The sequence below is a fragment of the Aedes aegypti genome, chromosome 2 (genome assembly GCF_002204515.2).
Source record: "Aedes aegypti strain LVP_AGWG chromosome 2, AaegL5.0 Primary Assembly, whole genome shotgun sequence".
Classification (NCBI taxonomy): domain Eukaryota; kingdom Metazoa; phylum Arthropoda; class Insecta; order Diptera; family Culicidae; genus Aedes; species Aedes aegypti.
Window position 1 is genome coordinate 49,054,741 of NC_035108.1, and position 23,115 is coordinate 49,077,855.

Here is a 23,115-nt window from a genome sequence, read left to right on the forward strand (position 1 = left end):
CAAACAAAACTTGATATTGACAATGCACTTGTAATCCCAGGGTGACCACCAAATCGGGAAAAGCGGGAAAGAGACGGGAATTTGAAACCACCGGGAAAAGGACGAGAGGCTAATATTTTTTTAACTGAACTCAACGTTTTGAATCAAACTTTTTGAAGTTGTACCAGAATAGGATAGGGAGGAATTTCAAAGCATTCGTGGCGGAGCGCCGAAACAATTCCAGGCGGAGTCCTGAACGAAATCCCAGGAGATATTGCTACTAGAATTCCCCTGAGGAATTCCTGGAGAAAATTCTCGGAGGATTTCTTGGAGGATATCTTCGGACAAATCCTTGAAATCCCCGGAGGTATTCCTGGAGGAAATGCTGAAGGATTTTCGTAATAAAATTTCAGAAGGAATTCCTGGACGAAATTCTCTAAAGTTTTGCTGTTGAAAATCCCCTGAAGAATTCCCGGAGAAAATCTTCGGAGCAATTCTTGGTGAAAATCCATGAAGGAAATCTAGGAAAAAAAATCCGTAGAAATTTCTGGAGAAATGTCTGGTACAAATCTATTTATTTATTTATTTATTTCGTCAATCAATAGTAGACTACATGTTTGCTTAATTCTATGTTATATCATATCTTAAGGAATTAAAATATTGTCTTAGCTTTGTTCGCGACATGGTCAGATCAATTTCTGTGCAATGCTGATTATAAAAAGACATCATTCGATTCATTGGGCCGAATTTTGCATAGTTAGTTCGATGATTATTTGATGCAAACAAATTCCGATTTCTTAACTGTCTAGCGGGCGTGTAGAAATCCAAACATGATAAAAGATTGGTGGAAATCTCAGCGGAGATATTCCTGGAGGAAATGCACGGATGAATTCTCTTAACAAAAAAAAATGTCTGGTGCAAATCTCAGAGGTGATATTCCTGGGGAAAATTTACGGATAAATTCTCTTAATAAAATCACCTAAGGAATTCCTGGAGCAAATGCCTGGAAGAATTTCGTAATGAAATCCCCAGAGAAGAACTTTAAAAAAAATCCCTGGAGGAATTACACGAGGAACTCTAGAGGAATTACCGGAAAACGTCTAGAGGAATACACGGTGAAACTCTTGAGAAAGTTTTGGGGAGCTCTAAAGGATTTCCCGGAGGAAATGTAGAGAATTTTTCAAACTCCAGGAGAATTCGTAGTAGTACTCCGGAAGATTTCCAAAAAACTGCTTGAGGAACTCTGAAGAATTCCTCTAGAAATTAAAAAAAAATATTCGAAGGAAATATAGACGAAATACGAAGGAATTTCCGATGAAGATCCAAAAGAATTCCCGGATAAAATCTGAAGGAATTCCCGAAGGAACTTCAAAGAAATTCAATGCAGAACTCCGAAGAAATTCCATGAGGATCTCTGTAGGGCGTCCAAAGCTGTTGTAGGAGCCGCAGAATATTTTTTAGAGAAACTCCGAAGAAGTTCCTAAAAGAACTATGGAGGAACTCTGGAGAATATACAAAGGAATTCCAGGAGGAGCTCCGAGAAATTTATGGAGGAAATCCGAGGAATTTATGAAAGACCACTGAAAGAATTCCTTGAGAATCCATGGAAAACACCCGTAGGAGTTCCCGATGGAGCTCTGAAAGAATTCCAGTAGTAACACTATAGAATTCTAGGACGAACTTTGAAAAAATTCGCGATTCGCAAGTATTTTGAAAGAATTTCTGAGGGAAATCTGGAGGCACTTATAGGGAAACTGTGAAAGAATTCTTGGAGAAAGGAATTCCTGCAGGAAATCCCCGGAAGAATTAAAAATTGAAAATTGAGGGATTCCTGGATGAAATTTTCGGAGGAGTTCTAGGGGGAAATCTCCGGAGAATATTTTGGAAAAAAAATCTTTTAATGAAATACCCGGAGGATTTCCTGGACGAAATCCCCGGATCAATTCTGGACGAATTTCCCAGAGGAAGTCCTGAACGAAATCCCAGCTCCAGGATATTTGCCTATGGAGGAAATCCCCGGAGGAAATGCCCGAGGAATTTCTACATGATATTCCCGGAGGAATTCCTGGAAGAAATTCTTGAAAGAATTTCTGTTGGAAAACTCCTGAGAAACTCCTGGAGAAAATTCCCGGAGGAGTTCTTGGGGATGTCTCCGCAGGAATCCTTGAAATTTCCGGAGGAATTCCTTGCCAAAACCTCCGGAGGAGTGCTTGGGGATTTCCCCGGAGGAATCGAAGATAACATCCAGGAAAATCTCCGGAGAAATTCCTGGTGTAAATCTTCAGCGAAATTCCTGGAGGAAAACTCCAGATGAATTCACTGAAAACATCTCCGAAGGTATTTCTGGAGAAAATCCCCAGAGAAATTCCTGGAGAAAATCCCCGAACGTATTTCTAGAGGTAATCCCCGGAGGAATTCTTGAAGAGAAACCTAGAAGGTTTTCTGGGTGGAAATCTCTGAAGGAATTCTTGGAAAAGATCTTCGGAGGAAATCCCCGAAAGAATTCCTGAAGGAAATCTCCGGAGGAGTTCTTGGGGGACAACCCCGGAGAATTTCATGGAAAAAATCCTTCGAGGAAATATTGGACAAAATCCTCAGAGAAAATGCTATTGAAATTCTACTGGGAGTTCTGGGGGGATATCCCCGAAAGAATCCCTGGAGGAGATCTCCTGATGAAGTCTCTGGAGAAAATCCTCGAAGGAATTCCTGTAGTAAATACCCAGAAGAATTACTAGAAAAAATCTCCAGAGAAATATCTGAAGGAAATCTCCGGATTAATCTACTGAAACAATCTCCCAAGAAATTGTTAGAGATAACCACCCAAGGAGGAATTTATTAATGATTTCCTGGACGAAATCTCCATAGGAATTGCTATTGGAAATCCCCTGAAGAATTCCTGGAGAAAATTTCCGGAGGAGTTCTTGGTGGAAATCCGCGGAGGAAATCTTGGAAAAAAAAATTCCTGACGAATTTCTGGCAATTCATGGTGCAAATCTCCGGCGAAATTCCTGGAGGACATCCAAGGAGGAATTCCGTGAAAATCCTTAGAGGAATTCCGTGAAAATCCTTAGAGGAATTCCTGGTGGAAACACACGTCGGACACATCGGAGGAACTTTGATAGAATTCCTGGAAACACCCCTGGCGATTTCTGTAAGAGGATTTTGTTAAGGAATCTTCAGATGTATTCCCGTAGAAATTCGTGGTGGAATCTATGTAAGATTTTCTGCAGGAATTCCTAAAAGATTCCCCGGAAAAAAAAGCTGATGATGCCTTGTGGTGTCTCTGTATGAATTCTTGGAAGATTCCCCGAAGGAATTGCCAGAAAATTACTGGAAGAGGGATGGAATCCATTCCAAACGGTTAAAGTGCGCAAAGAAAAAAGATTTTGTCGCCTAGTGACATTATAAAGGGGATATTGGTCTAATTGCTTATGGTCCTTCCTCGACAGTCGAACAAAAAGGCATACAACGGGATCAGAGTGATCAAACTGCTCGACACGACTCGATGGTCAGGACGGCATCGGATGACACCGCATCATCCCTAGTTTCCCCGGGCGATTGGTATCTCTTGACTTCATCAATTATTTACTGATGCGTAAACGTGGCGTAAGAGGCACATGTCGGTTGTTTTCGGAGGGGAGTTTTTCATGCGACGAATCCTTTGCCCTCTGTTGGTTTCAATAAAGGACAGTGTGACAGGCTGATGACAGTGCAACCGAGGGAAGAAACTACACTAGGAATCTGATATCTGATCCGAGGGAGGAAAATAAGGCGATGACGATATCCAGCGATGAATCCTAGTTGAGTTGTTCAGGCAATAAACAGATTTATGTGGTGTTATTTGGTTTTAAGTCGTTTCAAATTAATTGTTGATTGCGGCGGGAAACGAGTTGCCGAGTGGGTATATGAAGTAGTTATGTGTTAATTGTCCTCATGGGAGCAGTTTAATAAATGTGGTCTAATATGCGAGAGTTGAATTTGTTGGAGATTTTATGAACTCGCATCTGCTAAACTGGACTGCGATTCAGACGCATAGTGCTGAAAAGTTAAATTGGTCACCTGAAATTTGATAATGTAACTATGATTTATTGTGCCACATTCATTGCTTAGAATACCACACACTTAAATTATTTTACGGATTCCTGTAAAAATCTCAACAGCTGAACAGTTCGGTGAAATAAATTAACGGAGTACGGTAAATTTTTACAGTATTCGGTGAAAAATCACCGGAATCCGTAAAATTTCGACGGAATTACGGTGTTTTATTTCACCGAACTGTTCAGCTGTTGAGATTACGGTGAAATTCACCGTAAGAGCTTAGTGTGCACGCTGTAACAAGAAAAATCCTGAAATGACACATGAGAAGCCACAAATATATGTTACTGAAGTTGAAATTACCAATAAGCCTATTATAAAGACTTGGACAGTTATAGTGGAGAGTTGAAGTCGTATGATTCTCAAAAATTTAATTTCTAAGAAAAAATTCAATGTGCGCCAATTCTGCGAATACCACAGACCTGAATAAAGTACAGAAATTGATATAGCAATCGCCGAGGTGTTTTGTGAATCTAGGGCGATACTTCTTTAAACAACGAGAAACCGAATTTAGTACTATTCCATTTAATTCCGCTAGAGTTTGTACCCTTTGACAGATACGCGTATTTCGACCTCAACTGTAAGGCCGTCTTCAGTGTCGTGTACTAGACTCGACTTCGACGAAAATTGGTTTATGAACGCAAAAACCTTTTGAAATTACGTATTTCACTCCGGAAAACACTTACTTGTGCCATAAATAACATCCATTTGTATTCATCCGTAAAGCACATTACTCAGACGAGCATTCAAATGTTACTTCCACTACAGGCGCCCATTCATCTTGAGCTCCTAGAGTTGGCATCGTTCCATATCCTAACCAATAACCATGCCGTATCCCTTCTTACAAAAAACTGCCCAATACGTATGTATCTCTCAGATGATTACTGCTCCGGAAAGTCAAAAATCTAAAACAGATGCTCGGGTCCCACCGGCAAGTTGGGGATTTCCTCCTGATGGAGTTGGTTGAAAATATGGTGCGCTGTGCGGAAGGAAACCCCCAAAACGAAAGAGAAGAAAACTCCTGGCAAAATGGCAAACTTTTCCTACCACGCCGCGAGCCACCATAAAGTTGTCATTGTGCGGTGCGCTTATGGAGCGGAAACCCAACGACGCCATTATGTCGGGCGGCGATCCGTCCAACAATATGCGGCTATTTCCGTGGCGCGTTTCGGTGTGTTGTTTCCATCGTTTCGTCTGCACAATGGATGTTATCTGAAACTGTTTGAACAGCAGTTGAAACTACTGTATGTAGGTACCTGAAATTTATTAAACGGCTTTAGTAAGAGTACGTCATATTTTCCCTTTGGCTAATCAGCTGTAGGTAAAATTTAGTCTGTTATCAGTTTTTAATTTCTTCATTAATATCATTTCAAACATTACATCCCTTTCTTATATCTAAGTGTTCTGTGTTTGAGAACACTAACATCTAAATCTTGGTAAAATTGTATAAAGCTTTTATTAATATTTTGTTAACAACCTATTACATTACAAATGCCGTAGCGGCGTGGCTCAGAATGTTTACACCTGCTCATAAGAGAAAAAAAATCGCATTCCAATATATGTAATGAAACCTAACCTAAATACCGTCGTTGGGGGTGACAATGGGTCAAAAATGGATGTGTACGAATTATTTATTGAATAACTATCGCAATTTAACTCCAACTTCAAATCTGGTGTGTATGTACTTTGATGGTACATTAACAACTGTTCAAAACATTAAAGAAAAATATTTATTCACAGCGACACCACAAGTAAATGAAAAATGACCCAATCTCACCCCAAAGAGGGGGTGACATTGGGTCACTGTAATTGAAATAACTTGTTTTTGATAATATGGTTGCATAACCATTCACAACTGAAGAATAATGACGAAATACGATGCAAACAAGATGAAAAGATATCTAAGATGTTTCACAAGTATGATAAACCCACTTAAAAGAACGATTATACCAAAAAAATAAAGAGCTATGAGAAAAAATATGTAAACACAACATTCATCGTCAAGTTGACATAAATTTTCTATTTTTTTTTCCCTCGAATTGTCTTCAAAGTCTTATCCCCATTGCCATGAAGCCTATTCAGTTTCCCCAAAGGTGTACTGAAACAGTGATTATTTTAATTCTTCGCAAATAGTTAAATTTCGGAGCGACGTTCCACGATCAATACATTTCAGGCAGATGTTGACGTCATAATCACGATATTCCAGTGTTCCAACTCATTTGTACTTCCAGGAGATGTTTCTATAATTTGAAAACACTGATAAATAATTAAATTGAAAAAAAAAACAATCCATTTGATAAAATTTTACGATGTTGCTGCGCACGAAACACAGTTGCTGGATTGAGAAGTTGTCAAAATGCGTTGCATTGTTATTCAATGTACGGAATCCTCAAGTAGACTAGTTTGAAGTTTCAGAGATGCTGTATTTAGAAAGAATAAACACATCTTAATGAAAAAGAGAACTACCGGCACCGTAAAAGGTCAAAAAAGTGGACTTGCAATTTCATTTACTGTCGTTCTTGCTTGACCCAATCTCACCCCCATTTTTGATGTTTTAGACACCGTACCGAAAAAAATAAAATGTTTTTTGAAAAATCAAATAGATTCCGGAAAATAGGTGTGAAGTGTAATGAAAAGACTTTAAACCTTCTACTAATATAACGGTAGAGGTTAAAGTACATGCGTGATGCTTTGCACAGGAGAAATTTAATGCTGTAAATTTTATCTAATTTCAACACACAAGTTTTTTGATATAGAAAACAAAAACTACTATTTCTAAAAATGTACATTGTGATAAATTATGTGTAATTATATGTTCCCCAACATATGAATTATTAATTTTAGTAATATCACCGTTATTAGCTGAAATATTTCATAAATCATATTTTTCCGTTTTGACCCAATCTCACCCCCCAGACCCATTGTCACCCCCATCGACGGTATACAAAATAAAGTTATCAGAGTATTGAATTCAGAAATATCCTGAAGAGCATTCAGCAATGAAATCCTGCCGTTGAAATTGCTTTGGGAATTGGTCCACGAGCGATGTTTCATCAATTTAGGCTGATTGTGAGGCAATTTCCGCAAATCAGTTTCGAATACTTAAACTTGTATCCAGTGCATTAAAAAGACAAATTGCAGCTTTAAAAGTATATTTACCAAGATGTGTTTCAACGGAAGCACCCATAGCTTCAAAAACGTTGGTTTCAAATTACGAAAAATGACGCCTATGGATGATCATAGCAACTCCACCACATGCTCCATCCAGTCGATCATTACGATACACAAAAAAGTTTGCATCTCTTTCGTAATTCATTCCAGGTTTCAAGGAAGTTTCAGTAATATACATCTATTATTCTATTATTAGTCATTCGTTCAAATCGGAGGGCAACAATGCATTGAGGCATTGAGTATTAGAGCTGTTCATAAATCACTAAGATTATTGGGGGGTGGGGAGGCTCTGCTTATGCTTAAGTGGGAAGGGTCTCTCATGCTCAAAACTTGTTCTGGGTTAATTATAAAGCTCTATATTTTAGGACCATCACCGACCAAATGCTACAATCGTTGCCTCACTTAAGTGCCCGGGATTTTTCCTTCTCTCTTGGCTGATGCCTTTCCCACATTCTGAGCTGGAGGTTGGCGCCATACTGTCGACAATCTTTGCTTCCAGGGACGAATGGTTCCCCCAGCTACTGGCATCTCCGACGGTTAGATATAAGTAGCATCTTTGGCGGGAAACCCCACACGTGCTTGTGTCTAACAATATTGCGATGTAGTTTATGTGATTGTATGTCTTTGGATGAGCAACGAAACCAAGTAGGCGTTTAGACAATTTCTTGGTAGCCAAAAAGCTCCTCGATTTAAAAACATGGTTTTCCCCAGCATGTATTGCATATAGGATGGTGCTATTGGTGCTATTTATTATTTAAGCTTTTCTTCTCTGTATCCGATTATGTCAGGTTCTCGCAAAGGCTAAGGGGTCTATTTTGTAAATCGAGTGGATTCATGTGACTCGTCTGTGGTCATTGTCGATCAAAGTAAGCATGCATATTTCAGATGTCACACGTCGACTCCCATTGTAATCCAGTCACATAGAGTGACAACTGTCGATAAGCTCGAGTGACAGAGCCGAGTCGAGCAAAATTTTTGGTCGACAGTGACTCCCGTCGAGTAGTTTTTGGTCGACTCGACTTATAAAATAGGACCCTAAATAACAGATACCTATCGCTGAAAAAAAACTGATAATCAGTGTCAAACAACTAGGGAAAAAGCACTGATTTTCAACCTATAAAATTCTGTGCCGATTTTCGGATTTCCATGCAAAGTAGGCCAAAATCGAATGGGTCGAAAACTAGTGATGGATCGAATGTTTGGACTTATTGCTATTAAAAAAAAATATTTCAACTGATCTTGTGAAACAAAAGCGTTAGCAACTGGCTTAACATGTGTATCATATAGCCGAGCAATGCAACTACCTTCTTCCCAAGTAATCACAAGCATAAACAAGAAATCCATTACGCAAACATTTAGTTTTTGACAATCATAAAGTTTTGTCTGTCATACTTTGTAAATGAGCCTGCTCAAAAACACAATCAAGAAGGAATTCTAACTAGAATAATAATGAAGTATGTTCAACTTCAGGTTGAAAAAAAATCTATGAAATTGTACGGAACACCCCAACTAACAATTATTGCAAATGTTAACATTCTCTAAGCCGTCTACATACTGCCAAGTAAAGGCGCTGTACATAGGGACGAAGGCTTCTATGCGATCCTTTTACCAACAAATCTGGCGAATCTACTCAACTATTTTGAATCTGTGTTGGCAGCCCTTATTTATACCGATATCATTGCTCTATATCGACAGTTATACAAGTAGCTGTATAACATCTTCGGAAGGCACTTTCTCAACCATTTCGCAACTGTTGAATAATTACTACACAGCTTCCCTGTATTATAGATTAACTATTATTTCCAAGCTGTTTCACAGCTTCCGGGATTCATATCATAGGTATCCGAATTTAATGTTCTCAACATTACACAATTAAAGTACCTGCCACCGCTTGGAATCGAACTCACGATCTCTGCATCCACAAGTGTCGAGGCTTGCTGCCATCACAGTATATATCGAAGGCAAAGAAAACACACCGTTTCGTTCTACATCGAAGAAGATTCATAGAATATTTTATAACGATGGTAAAAGATGTAATAGCCACGCTTACACCACTACATCTGACTGTAAAAAAGTGTGAAACGTCAAACGCAATAGAGGTCTACAAGTAAACTGCTACGAAAACCAACGCACGATCAATCTTACACAAGTCGATTTCCTTAGAATGAAAACATATCGATGTTTGTTCGACGTCATTTGAGCTTTTGGTCAACGCCAGTCCAACAAGAAAGTGAATGCTTGGCAGCCATTCTGTTTATGATATCTCACAGTAAACAAAAGCAATATTGTGACAGTTCTCACAGCAAACAAAGAAAATTTTGTCAACATTGCACTACTACGCAGGCGACTGGATTGGTCTATGTGTACATCCTACAAGCTGTGTAGATGCGCCACAAGTTGTTGACGACAAAGCGCTTCTTAAGTATATATTGAGCAGCACTACAAATCATTATTTCTGTACAATATGATTTGTTATGCTGCTCAATATAGACCAGTGCTGAGTTCACTCGTTGACATTTCAGCGGTGCCGTGTTATTTACGTGACCATGGGAACGGGTGAATTTGGCACCGCTCAAACGTCAAATTAGTGGTCCATTGTCATCCGAAAGTTAAACTTGTTACTATGGACCAATGCACAAGTTCACTAATTTGACGTTTGAGCGGTGCCGAGTTCACTCGTTACCATGGTCACGTAAATAACACGGCACCGCTCAAACGTCAAATAGTGAACGCGTGCATAGGTCCATTAAGTTACTATGTGTTACTAATTCAGTTAATTCAAGAATAATAATAATAAGAAGAAACGGAAAACTACACTAGAAAACTAAAGAAATTTACACTTAGAAAAAACTTCAATTCAAAATTTAAAAAAAAAATAACTAATAGGCAAATTTTCAAAACTATTTACACTTAAGCCCTCTCAGGGTCTATCTGGGAGAATCACTACTGGGGCGGACTCACAACCCACAGTTGCTTCACGAATTCAATTTTAACACTGTTTAAGAAGGAGGAACAGGAGTTGCGCTCGAAATAATTATACTGAACCACTAATAATTCCAAATTTACATATAATTTATTAATTTAGGATTAGGATTTAGGAAATTATTGAAGAAATGCACTTTTAAACGTCACCTGCGGTTAATCGTTTGTAGAGGGATTTTCGGCTCGATCGGTGGGCGGCGAGTGATCTGGTTTCCTTGCCGACGGCTATACCAAATGTCCGGCCGTTGGTGGTCGTGTTACCAGCGGCGCTTCACGTCTCTGGGATATCTTCAAAGAAGCTTCGTCCGGTTCGGTCGTCCCAAGTAGTTCACCAGGATCACTAGTAGGGCACTTGACACTATCACTTCCGATTTTGAGCTGCGGTGGGGTACAGATGTCTTCCACTCGCGATTCACTTAAAATTTTGTACCTAAGGGTTTGGAAAGTTTAAAATATCGGACGATTTAAACTGTCAGAATTTTGTTACCGAAAAAGATCATTTCCTGGGCCTGCATATCCTTTTTATAGGACTTGATGATGCAGCAAAACCAAATCGTAGAACATTTCCCGGGAGGGATTTGTCTTCACACAGTTGGTAGTGGGCGCCATGATGCATCAGTGCATATATGGTTGGGAAGGATTTTGATGGTGGGATACCAGGGGTTTATTTGGGAGGATTTCAAATTCAAATTATTTTTTTTTTTAATTACAAATTCATTACATTTTTCTATTTAATTAATTTAATTATAGGTAACTGGTATCGAAGGATAGAGGAAAAAGGATTATATTTACGTATTAGGTTATTTACATTTAAACTAGAGTTAAAGCATAATTATTTACAAATTTCCAGATATTTACAAAATTATGAAAATATTTACAGAGTATGAATATTTACAAAAAAATAAAAATGTATATATGTAAAACGAAACAAAGAAAAAAATACATAAAAGGCAAATGCATGATTGTGACCTATCACATAGGTAACAAACTTGTATCTCTACTTTCAGTCCCTCAAGTTTTTATGTTTTACTAGCTGTCGCCCGGCGAACTGTATTGTTTAACTTTACCACGAATTTTACCTCATAGACCTTTCTTGCGAGAACACGAATCATACGGAAGAGACCCGGTAGAAATAGGTTGATCCACTCTAAACTTATGCGCGATCATGCGTTCAACATCCATTTTAACATACAGCCATTCCATGAAAAACCGATCTAGTAGGTCACCGAATTTCGTGAAATTGCTATTTTGTTCCTTATCCGAAATAAGGATACACGTATTTTTGGATTTTTGATTAGGGTGACCATTTCCGAAATATGGTGACCAAAAAAATTGCGACATTGCAAAATTTTTATTTTTTAAGTAATCATAACTTTTGAAGAGCCCGACCAATTTTCAATTTTCTTGGACGAAATGAAAGCTAAAGATTTTGACTTTTCTAGAAAAATATAAAATTTCACAAAAATTGTTTTTTTTTTTACATGAAAAATCCGTTTTTTCGCGTATTGAAGGCCAAAGGAGCTATTGCTGTTCACATTTTTTCTTGGAATGTTAAAAAAATTTACGTTTACTGTCAAATTTTCAGCGATGTATGTTTTTTAGTTTTTGAGATATATTTTTTTGAAAACAAAAAATCAGTCATTTTTTATCGGCACACACTGTAGGTCTGAGAGCATCAGATTTTTTATATTTAAAAAACCATAACTTTCGAACAGCTCAACCGATTTCCAATCTTTTTTATGGAATGAGATTATGATTTCAACTTTTCAGTTAAAATATAAAACTCTGAAAAACAAATTTTTACCATTCGCAAGATGAAACAGATCACGGAAAAGTATTAGCGAATGGTCATGCCATTATGCCAAAGGGGACGTTGGTCCGCCAAGACGATATTAGTGAAATTGATGTCGATGTGCTACAGTTCGTCAACGGAGATGCGGAGGATGAACCGGAAGATGAGACACACAGTCCCAAGGTCGAAATGGCCGAAGTGGAGAAACTGCTACAAGACTGTAGTGTTGAACAGAAATCTGCAGAGGAGAAACAAGATCACAAGCGAGAAGGCATGTCGTCCGGCGATGAGGATGAAGACTTCGTCAGACCGCAACGAATGCGAAGATGTTCATCACTGAAAACGGGCAAGACACCACCAGGTACCCCTGGCCGGAAAAAGTTTGTTCGATTTGCAGACGTACTCGGACTTGATCTGGCTGATGTAAAAACATTTGTTGATGGAGTTCCTAAAGTGCCGAAATCGGCCTACGAGGATCTGGACTTTTGCCTAGAGCCTCCTGTAGTTCAACAGATCAGTTTGGGACCGAAAGCCGATCGAGTATTGGTGCCGCTCTTCCAGCAACCGGGTGCCCTACCTTGCTTCCTAGACAAGGTTCGCGAGAAACAAGTTAACCTGGAAAATGCGGCCGTGACTGATCCAGTTACTCTCACCATCACCGGAACCGTTCGTGTCCGAAACCTAGATTTAAACAAGTCAGTCTATGTGCGGTACAGCACAGATAGCTGGCGCAGCTTCTCGGACCTCCAGGCCAGTTACGTGGAAAACTCCTGCGACGGTTTCTCCGATAAGTTTGCCTTCACCATCTACGGAAACTCGGTTCAGATAGGGCAGCGTATTGAAATGGCGATACGCTTCCATTGTCGGGGCCAACAGTACTGGGACAATAACTACGACATGAATTACGTTTTCCAATGCTTGTCAATCACCCAACCGAATCAGATCGCGCAGATTGCGGTCAAACCGGCCAACATAGACGCCCATATCAGTCCAGACGAAACTTGGTGCAAAAGCTTCTACTGAATGGGTCCCTCTATAATCCGCTGCCCCCAAAAACACCAAAACCCTCCGACTACAACTGAAACTTATACAATAACAAGAACAGCAGCAAGCAGTAGGAAAACGATACAATATTGCATGATTGTGATCGCAAAAACCGGTCCGATTACATGTGAAATTAACTAAAAAGCTTCACAATTCATTTCAATCGGACGCAAAAATTTTAACATGTGTAGTATTATCATTGGTTTTTAAACAAATCCCATCAGGGGTTTTTAACTCTTTTTATCCAAAACGCCTTCATGATAAAGATCCCGCGTTGAAAAATAGTGGACATAAAAATCCATTGCAATTAGAGCTTCACTGAAAAAGTATGGTTATTGTATGTAACCAAGAACTTAAAAAGTTCCCAACTATCTTGAGATTAGAACATCATTTTTTAATTTAGATATCAAATTTTAAAAAGTAAACTAGATCTGACGGCACGTGTAGTTTGCCGCGAGGACAACAGTTCCCAATTGAAATTATGCGAACTGCAAATTGTGTAATTAGCAATGATCGTTTATTCAAAGAGTTGATAATCATGACCTATTAGCTTAGATTTGTAAACCAATTGTTAAGCTAATCAAAAAAAAAACACACTAATACTTCAGATTAGAGTTGTATGCGTGTTGAAAACCAGTCTATATTCATTAACAAAAGCAGAAACTAGCATACGTTGAAAGGCATAACGAATTGAAGATGAACTATGGACATTGTTGTGTTTCTAGAAATATTTATATCAAAACCATCAAGAAACGTTATTGCATGCTCTCGAAAGACTAGTGCGTGAAATTGTTTGTTCATTTTATGATTTTTATGCGACGGCAACTAGACAGACAACAATTATGTATAGAACGAACGAGAATAGCAGACAAATGATTGAGAAACTAGCTACAAGGAAGCAGTTAGAAAACTATATCAAGAGCAATTTTAACGCACCCACTTACATGAAAATAGCAAAAACTAAAAGCAAACAAGAAAATGGCAGAACAAATACCGAAACACGAATCACATACCTATTCATAGGAAAAGCAAAGAAAATCGAAAACAAAAAAAACTGGTGTCATATGAAAGAGTTGAAAATTGAGCAGTAAAATTAGGCATACTATATTTGAGTTAAGTACATAAACACACCCCATGTATAATATAGAAGTTTACCCAAAGATTAGAAAATAAAGAAATGTTTAAAAAAAATCGTTGAGTGTTTGTTTGATCTGCAATTTTTGCATGCTGTGTATTCTTGATTTCGTTACGTTTCATTGTCTTAATTTTTTCTTAAGGTATTATTTCGAAGAATTTTTTAGGCCTTGGTTTATTTGATGGTCTTCCCACGGAAATTCTTGATTTTTTTTTATTATCTCTTGAAATTACGTTAAAAATATTTTTTAAGAATTCCTCCAAAGATTTTTCCAAATTCTTCAGGAAAAACCTAAGTTTTCCAATATCTTTATTAATTCAATCAGAAATGATCACTGATTTTTTAGGATTTCCTTCGAACTTAAGGTTTAAGATTTTTTAAAGATTTCAACCAAGAATGCCTATAAGGATATTTTCAGAAATTTCACCAGAGACTCTTCTCAAGATTCCTTCTGGAAGTCCTCAGGAAAATCTGAGAAATTTCCCATGAAAGTACTTAAGAAATTTATCCAGGAATTTCAAGCATTTTTCTAATTTCGGAAGAAATTACTTTAAAAATTCTGAAGTCATTTCTGAAACAAATCCTTTAGTAATCTCTGATGAATCTTCTGTAGAAATTCCTTCATAGGATCTCTGTGAAGGCTACTAGTTTCTGAAGAAATCATGGTGGTTTTCTAGATAAATTGACAACATATCTATTCTAATATTGTTATCGAATCCCAAGAAAATATTTTATAAAAATTTCTGAAAGAATTTCTAGAAAAACATCGAACGCAATTCAGGAAGAAATTTGTATAGAAATGATCGGAATAAACTCTTAATTTCCTGGAATAATCCCTTTCTTAGCCAAGTGGTAAAAACCGCGATTACCAAAGCAAAGCCAGGCTAAAGGTGCCTGGGTTCGATTCCCGTTCGGTATTCTTTTCGTCAGTATTTTGAGAAATTCAAATTCTCATAACTCACGATTGAAATTTCTCATGTGTGAGTTGTCAACCACGCAACTCAGCAGTCAAAAATTCATGGATGATTTGGCTCATATGTTTGACTCATTGCCTCGTATAAAAACCCCAAAAATTGTCTTACGTAATTAATGGATCGCCCCTATCTCAGGGGCCTTCCTTAGCCGAGTGGTTAGAGTCCGCGGCTACAAAGCAAAGCCATGCTGAAGGTGTCTGGGTTCGATTTCCGGTCGGTCCAGGATCTTTTCGTAATGGAAATTTCCTTGACTTCCCTGGGCATAGAGTATCATCGTACCTGCCACACAATATTCGAATGCAAAAATGGCAACTTTGGCAAAGAAAGCTCTCAGTTAATAACTGTGGAAGTGCTCATAAGAACACTAAGCTGAGAAGCAGGCTCTGTCCCAGTGAGGGCGTAATGCCAAGAAGAAGAAGAAGTATCTCACAATGATATAATATTTAAAACTCTAGTGAACTTTAATGAAACACAGCTAATACTGATTTGTATTTATCAATCAACTAGAGTTATAGGAAATTCATAAATAAATGGAAGAAGGTAGAAATAGGCATGGATGAGCATATCGGGAACCCAATCATACCTTTGCTTCAAGCCTGAGAATGAATATGATATTATTGTAAAACGAATTTCTTTCTCTAAAGAAGAAAACAACAAGAAGAAACAAGAAGAAAACTATGATAAATTTATTGCTTACACTGCGGAACACGTTTTTGTCTCAAGCACCAAAATACCGCTATTCTCTCAATTAAGAGTTGCTGAATCCATAACCGTTTTCAAAAGTATCATAGCACGTCTAGTTTTTGCGATATTGTCTGTTAAAAATGCAAAAAATGACTATTCTAGCCAACTTGCATGCAAGTTTGCCGGCTTGTAAGTTAATTTATTTGCTTAATTTGCCACAGAATTCAAACTTTATGTGTATAACAATACTTATCGGCAAAGTTTATAATACTTTCGATGCGGAAAAATTATTTTTTGATGGTTTAAAAAAGTATTGTATTTTCCCATATAAGAGAAACGCCGAATTTTGTATGGAGACAGTAAGCATGTCGAAAAAATCGGTTTAATCCAAATTTAATCGCGAAATATCGATCAAATTTAATCCAAAATGAAAGTTTAAGTGCAAAAAAGCATGTTTAGTGGATTAGATCACAAAAAAAGTTTGATAAATTATAATTTTATGAAAACATCAATAAAACCAGTCTTTTATACAACTTTGGCGACCTGTAGCTAAAAATTGTGACGTGCTGGAACATTTCTGAAAATGGCATCAGATTCAGCAACCCCAAATCTACTCGAGACACATAATTTGATCCTTGAGACACGCAAGAATGTCATTTTTGTTACGCTGTGTTATTAGCAGTGAGACAAATATATGATAAAAATAAGAGATGTCGAATTTGAGTTAGAATTGTTTTTATTTACTGATCATCCCTGCCTATTTTTACCTTCTTCCATTTATTTATGAATTTCCTAAAACTCTAGTTGATTGATAAACACAAATCAGTATTAACTGTGTTTAATCAAAGTTCACTTTAATTTTAAATAATCTATCATTGTGGGATACCTGATTTTTAAATTTCAAAAAATATATCTCAAAACCTATAGAACATACATCGCTGAAAATTTGACAGTAAACATATTTTTTTTTAAACTTTCAAGAAAAATGTGAACAGCAATAGCCTCTTTAGACCCAAGGCCTTAAATACACGAAAAAACGGATTTTTTAATTTTTTTTCATGTAAAAACCAATTTTTGTGAAATTTTATATATTTTTAGGATATTTAAAATCTTTAGCTTTCATTTCGCCCAAGAAAATTGAAAATCGGTCAAGCGGTTCAAAAGTTATGATTTTTTTTTAATAAAAATTTTGCAAAGTCACGTTTTTTCTGGTCGCCCTGTTTCAGAAATGGTCAACCTATTCAAAAAATCCAAAACACGTGTATCCTTATTTCGGATAAGGAACAAAATAGCAAATTTTCATGGAATTCGGTGACCCACTAGATCGGTTTTTCATGGAATGGCTGTATATAAGAAAGATTAAAATTTTATGTAAAAACAGCCTTTTTTATTTTGCTTGCTCAAAACCGTCTTCTAGATAATATGGTCGGGGTTTTGCTAAACCGCACCAAGTGCCATTTTTTTCCAAATTGAGATTTTTACACCAGAGGATATTGATGATTATTTGATCATAATCTTTCTACCATAAAAATATCGGGTACAGGAAGTCGGGACGGTATGGCCAATGGGGTAAAATGAGCACCCCTTGAAAACTGCATAAATTTTTAAAATTTCATCTGAAATAACATGCTACCCCAAAGCTGATGAGCAAGTGAAGCAATAGGCATATTATAAGTCAGTGTTCGAAACTCAAAGAAAAAGAAATAAATGATGTTCGAAAAAACTACCCATATTGCCCCGAATGGCTCTTATAAATTTCATCACTTCAGAATGATGATGTTTGAATGTTAGAATGTTCTTAAGAAATTATATCTTCTTGCACGGAGTGTTTATAAATACTGATAATTTTCAAAATAATTGAATTTTTAGATTATATGAGATTATTTTGCAATCAAACATGGGGGCTCATAATACCCCATCAGTAAAAAATCGACTCAAAAATTAACAAATTTTGAAAAATCAATCGTTCATCCGTGAACTTTATAAGACAAAGGAAATCATGCGGATCTAGTGCATTCATCTAAAAATTGTTGGAAATCATGCAAACAGTCGAAAATTTCATAATATTTTCAGCACTTTTATCGACACTTTGATTTCCTTAAGGTGGCCAAACTGCCCCACTTTCCCCTAATTTGAATAGTTCCCTGTGATCTTAGATCATAAATTTTCTCTGGAGGGAAATGTAAAACTGCAACTTTGTTCAGCCAGAACGAACCATAAACCAACGCACGTCATAAGAGAGGATTAAATATTCTGATACAAAACAAAAAATTTCAATTTTCTCCTATATCCTTACAATTTATCCATTCAAAGCAACTCACAGAAACAGAGGCCAGTGAAATTGGGCAGCAATTGACTAATTAAAATAAAATATTGTTTCGGTGACGTTGATCTATTTTCTTTGAAATTTTATCCAGCCACACCGCACTAAATACTGTTCATCCGAAAGTCACATTTTGACATGCTATAAATACTTACATTTACTTGTTACATAATATGCTAATTAATCCACACAGGAGCAGTAATGACTTTGTGCATTTTAGTTGTTCAGAAAATAGCGTTATCGCCATCAAATTCCGTCAGACACACCAAAACATACGAATTATAAATTTTCGTTTTTTTTTCTATGGCACACTGTATTGTGCCACTTTTGAGATTTTGTCCATTCAACCTTCGAATCAAGAATTCGTACTACTGTATGATTTCGCCTTAAATGTTGATGGAGACGCATGGCGTTTTATCTTGCCAACATGAGATGAGTGCATACACTTCAAAAGGTTTCCACACAGAACCTGAGCCACGTTTACGCGGTCGGAGACATATTTTATTCATTTTTCCACTACGAAAGGAACAAAAACTACTCATCGGTAATATTGTCGTTCAATTTTCAATCTAAACAAAAAAAAATGCAAGGAGGGAAAATAAAGAGATCGATTTCTGTCTATAACTAAACCTCTCAGTATGGCGAGATGGACCGTGATCGGTCTTAGCCGTCTAACTAGACACCCCAAAGAAAAAAAAAAAAAAAACCTCTCAGTAGAAATCTGTTCGGGGTGCATTCACAAGCTTTTCTACATTAAAGCTGTTCTTTCGATCAAAAGCTCTATGCAGCACATTCTGCTACACTTTTTGCATAACTTTTAGGCGTTATCAATAAAATATTTCGTCGAAAGCACACTCGATTGAACGAATACCCTTGAAGATTTCGACTCAGAGCCTGGGTTGAATTTGCTGCTGGCAATTACAACCCAGTCGCTTCAAGCTGTGGGCAATTTCTTTCTCCCCATCATGACTAGGAGATCGGTTTGAGTTTGCGTTATTATTGGGGAGGTTTGGGGGGAGCCGAATGTTGTTGTGTTCAGCCTTAACACACACATGCAAGTTCAACTACCACCGACCGCCAGTATCATTCCAAAGTTCATATCAAACGATAACAAAAATCGCACTGTAATACCTTGTAGGCACCTAATCGGCACTTGGTGCACACATAACCGGGTAAAAAGTTGATTTAATTTTGAAAATTTGCATCTGCGACGGCGGAGAATGTTCCTTCGTGCACTAGCTCGGCAATCGAACACTGTCGCTGGGATGTCCGGTCAGAGAAATTTGTGCAGCCAGATTAGTTCCTCCCGACTACAGGGGAAAGTCGCAGTGGTCACAGCATCCACCGATGGGTAAGTTAAGTTGTAATAAAGCTAGACGTATAGTCACCTCATAATTACGGGTCAACTAAGGATTCTCAGTTCAAATAACCAAGGAAGTACTCGAAAGAACACTAAGCTGAGAAACAGTTTTGTGCCAGTTGGGACGTAACGCCAGAAAGAAGAAGTGTCATTTTTCAGAACAAAATATGATTGAAAATCATGGAGGCGATGTGCAACACACTTCAAAATTCTTCGAATTCGATGGAAACTTAAAACTTTGAGCAAAGGAGGATCCTTATTATAGATCAATTCGATTCGTATTATGAAAAAGAACACTATAAGGTAACACGGGAGAAAATTTAAAAAAAAAATACTTCCGCTGTTGTTACTTTACGCTAAACATATTTTCGGAAGTAGTGCGCTGCGCTAACCATCAGATGAACAATACAACGCACTACTTCGCAAGTTTTGTATAACATAAACAGCAGCGAAAGTCAACGATCAGAAATTGGAATGCAATTTTGTGCAAGATATTACAATAGCCTTATTTTTGATTCACAACTGTGGTGTGGTTTTAATTGATTGCAAAGCCTTCGAGTTCACGTAAAAAATGTTGTTGCCTAATTGCGAACCTACCTATTTGATGATAAATGATTGATAAACGCGATTTTATGTTTTTAACGCGATGCTAGGGTACAATAAGTTTCTTTGACTTGATAAAAAGTTTAAAATAAGTTATCGTAAGAATAAATAAACAAATTACAAATTACATAAGCATTAAAACGAAATCTGCACGCAAATAGAAAGCAATGAATCATTTAGAATCATGATTTGAAATTGACTTATCAAGAACAGTTTTTCGTCATCATACTATACGAAATATTCGAAAAAAAAACCACCACAACAATTAAATAAAAGTTGTAGATTAAAGATTACTTGAAAAATAAAGACTGATGAAGTGTATTCTAGCTTGAAGAAAGTTTCTACAAAGTTTCATAAATTCATCTTGCTGTCATGAAGCCGCAATAAAAAATGAAGAAAGTAAGATAATATTGGAATTGTTACTTTGGTAAACATATCAACATTTAAGAGCGTCTTCGCAAGTAGTTTTCAAAGCCTATTGAAGTGTGACCCAGATTAAGTTTATGAGTTATTTGTGCTTTGTTTATTACAGCTTTGTAGACTAGAAGCTTTTGTTTGTAAATTTTGATATAAGATATTAAAAAAATCTTTAAAGAAATCATAAAATAAAATTTGTTACTTGGATTGTTTTATCCCATCCAGCATCGGTTATGCTATCGCGGAACGTCTGGGCCAGGAGGGCGCCAAAGTGGTCATCAGCAGTCGCAAAGAACAGAACGTAGCCAAGGCGGTGAGCCAACTGACCAAGAGTGGACTGGACGTCGTTGGGGTCAAGTGTCACGTGGCCAATGCCGATGATCGGAAGGCACTGTTCGAAAAGGCTGTGGAAAAGTACGGCGGAATCGACATTCTGGTCTCGAACGCGGCGGTCAATCCTGAGGTGGGTGGCGTGCTGGACGCCAGCGAAGCAGCTTGGGATAAAATTTTCGAGGTAAACGTCAAATGTTCGTTCCTGCTGGCCAAGGAAGTTCTACCGTACATTCGTCAGAGAAAGAATGGAAGTATTGTATTTGTGTCTTCGATCGCCGGATTCCAACCGTTTTCATTGCTGGGAGCTTACTCGGTGAGCAAGACGGCGCTTTTCGGATTGACCAAAGCCGCCAGTCAAGATTTGGCCGCTGAAGGCATTCGGGTGAATTGTATCGCACCAGGCATCGTGCGAACCAAGTTTGCTGCTGCCGTAAGTATAACTCTACAGATCTATAAGAAACTTGGATGATCACAAAGCTTCAATTTCAGCTTCATGAATCGGAATCCGCTCGGGACACCGCTCTGGCTCAAATACCCATGGGACGATTTGCTCAGCCTCCGGAGATTGCAGGTGTTTGTGCCTTCCTGGTATCCGACGATGCCAGCTATATTACGGGAGAAACTATTGTGGCATCCGGTGGAATGCCTTCCCGTCTCTGAACTTCTTTTATTTTGGTGTATGGGACATGGAATTACGAAATAAAGTTATTGGTTTGTTAGATATTTCGAGATATCTTTCTTATTAAATTAGCTTCGAATTCCAATAACGTAGGACGCCATTCACCACTCATTCAAGGTGAAACAGATTGGAATCAAAACTGTATCAACCAAAACTTGAAAGGCACAAATCTCACGAGAGAACATCAAAAGACAGTGCAATTTATATTTTAACTATGTGCACTAGCAGAAAGTTTAAAATAAAAAATCGACTTCATATCTGCGTTCATTATTTCTGAAGATTAGTGCCTTTGAAATCGTGAGTAAGGGCACAATTTGGCCATTGTGACAGCCATGTTTGTATAATAGCCGTTTGGCATAATTCTGAAAAAAAAAGTTTAATTTGATCAAATTCTTTCCATTAAGTAGGGACGTTCCGATATTGCGAAGTATCGATATTTCATTCGATACGATTATCGAATCGTAGTATCGATACTACCGATATATTGAATCAAAATATCGATATATCGCAATATCATGTGATATATTTGAAGGGCGCAAAATTCTAGTATCGCTTAGTTACCTTACTTTGAGTTTCCTACGATTCGCAAACAATTCTTTGAAACTTCAATATTATCGGCATTTTGATTGATATGGATATGAATAACTTCTTTTATGATACATCATATAACAATATAATGTGCATTGCTATCAAATATTAAATAAATCAATTGTTGTAGCATAAAACCCTACAATTGTTATCCAAATATTTATTTACGATATATCGGAAGGAAATATCGATACCACCGATATATTGAATAGGAAATATCGATACCAAAATATCGAATATCGAAAGTAAAATATCGATATTCCGATATATCGGAAGTATCGGAACGTCTCTACCATTAAGGGGTATTGATACAGGAAAATTAATTCCTGAATAAAGACTGGTTTGCTACTGACAAGAAAAGGAATCGCCTATCTCGATGCGTGAAAAATTTCTTCCCAGAAATGGTCCAGACAATCACATTTTTCTGAACGTAGTATGCTGTTTAGAACAAATGTCTTTTCAAAGGGGGCTTTGTGTAGGAAATTTCTTGATCCATTCTGTCAAAGAATTTCTTTACTTTTTTTCTAGCAAAACAGCATACTTACCTTAAAATATAAAAACCTTCAGGATTTTCTGTAGGCATTTCTTCATAACATTGAACAGAATTTCTAACGAAACTTGTTTAGAAACGGTCGGAAGAATTGCTGTATTATTTAGTGGTGAAACCTCATGATTTTTTTTTTAATTTATAGAGATTTCAATTGAAAAATTACTCAAGAATTATTAGAAAGAATTACATGAGTAATTTGTGGATGAAATGTTGGAAACAATTTCTAAAGGAACTAATCACTAGCCGAATTAATTCGAATTCCTTTAAGAGTTTATAGATTTCTATCAATAAACCTTAGACGAATTTCGGAGCAATGACTAGAATTAACCGTAGATGAATTCAGAGGATTTCATATGAAAATGGCTGGAAAATAATTGAAAAAAAGGGTGAAGGAAAATGACTGAAA

At 37.2% G+C, this 23,115-nt stretch overlaps 2 protein-coding genes across 2 annotated transcripts; both read left to right on the forward strand.

The window, feature by feature from the left end:
• The first annotated feature begins 12,035 nt into the window (after positions 1 to 12,035).
• Positions 12,036 to 13,965, forward strand: LOC110675519 (glycogen-binding subunit 76A-like). The gene has a single exon (XM_021840796.1). The coding sequence runs from the start codon at positions 12,086 to 12,088 to the stop codon at positions 13,040 to 13,042; it is 957 nt and encodes a 318-aa protein (XP_021696488.1). The 5' UTR covers positions 12,036 to 12,085; the 3' UTR covers positions 13,043 to 13,965.
• A 5,269-nt stretch (positions 13,966 to 19,234) lies between these two features.
• LOC5567637 (dehydrogenase/reductase SDR family member 4) lies at positions 19,235 to 21,621 on the forward strand. The gene is made up of 3 exons (XM_001657538.2): positions 19,235 to 19,530; positions 20,785 to 21,322; positions 21,382 to 21,621. The coding sequence occupies exons 1-3, from the start codon at positions 19,400 to 19,402 to the stop codon at positions 21,550 to 21,552; spliced, it is 840 nt and encodes a 279-aa protein (XP_001657588.2). The 5' UTR covers positions 19,235 to 19,399; the 3' UTR covers positions 21,553 to 21,621.
• Positions 21,622 to 23,115: the final 1,494 nt, after the last annotated feature.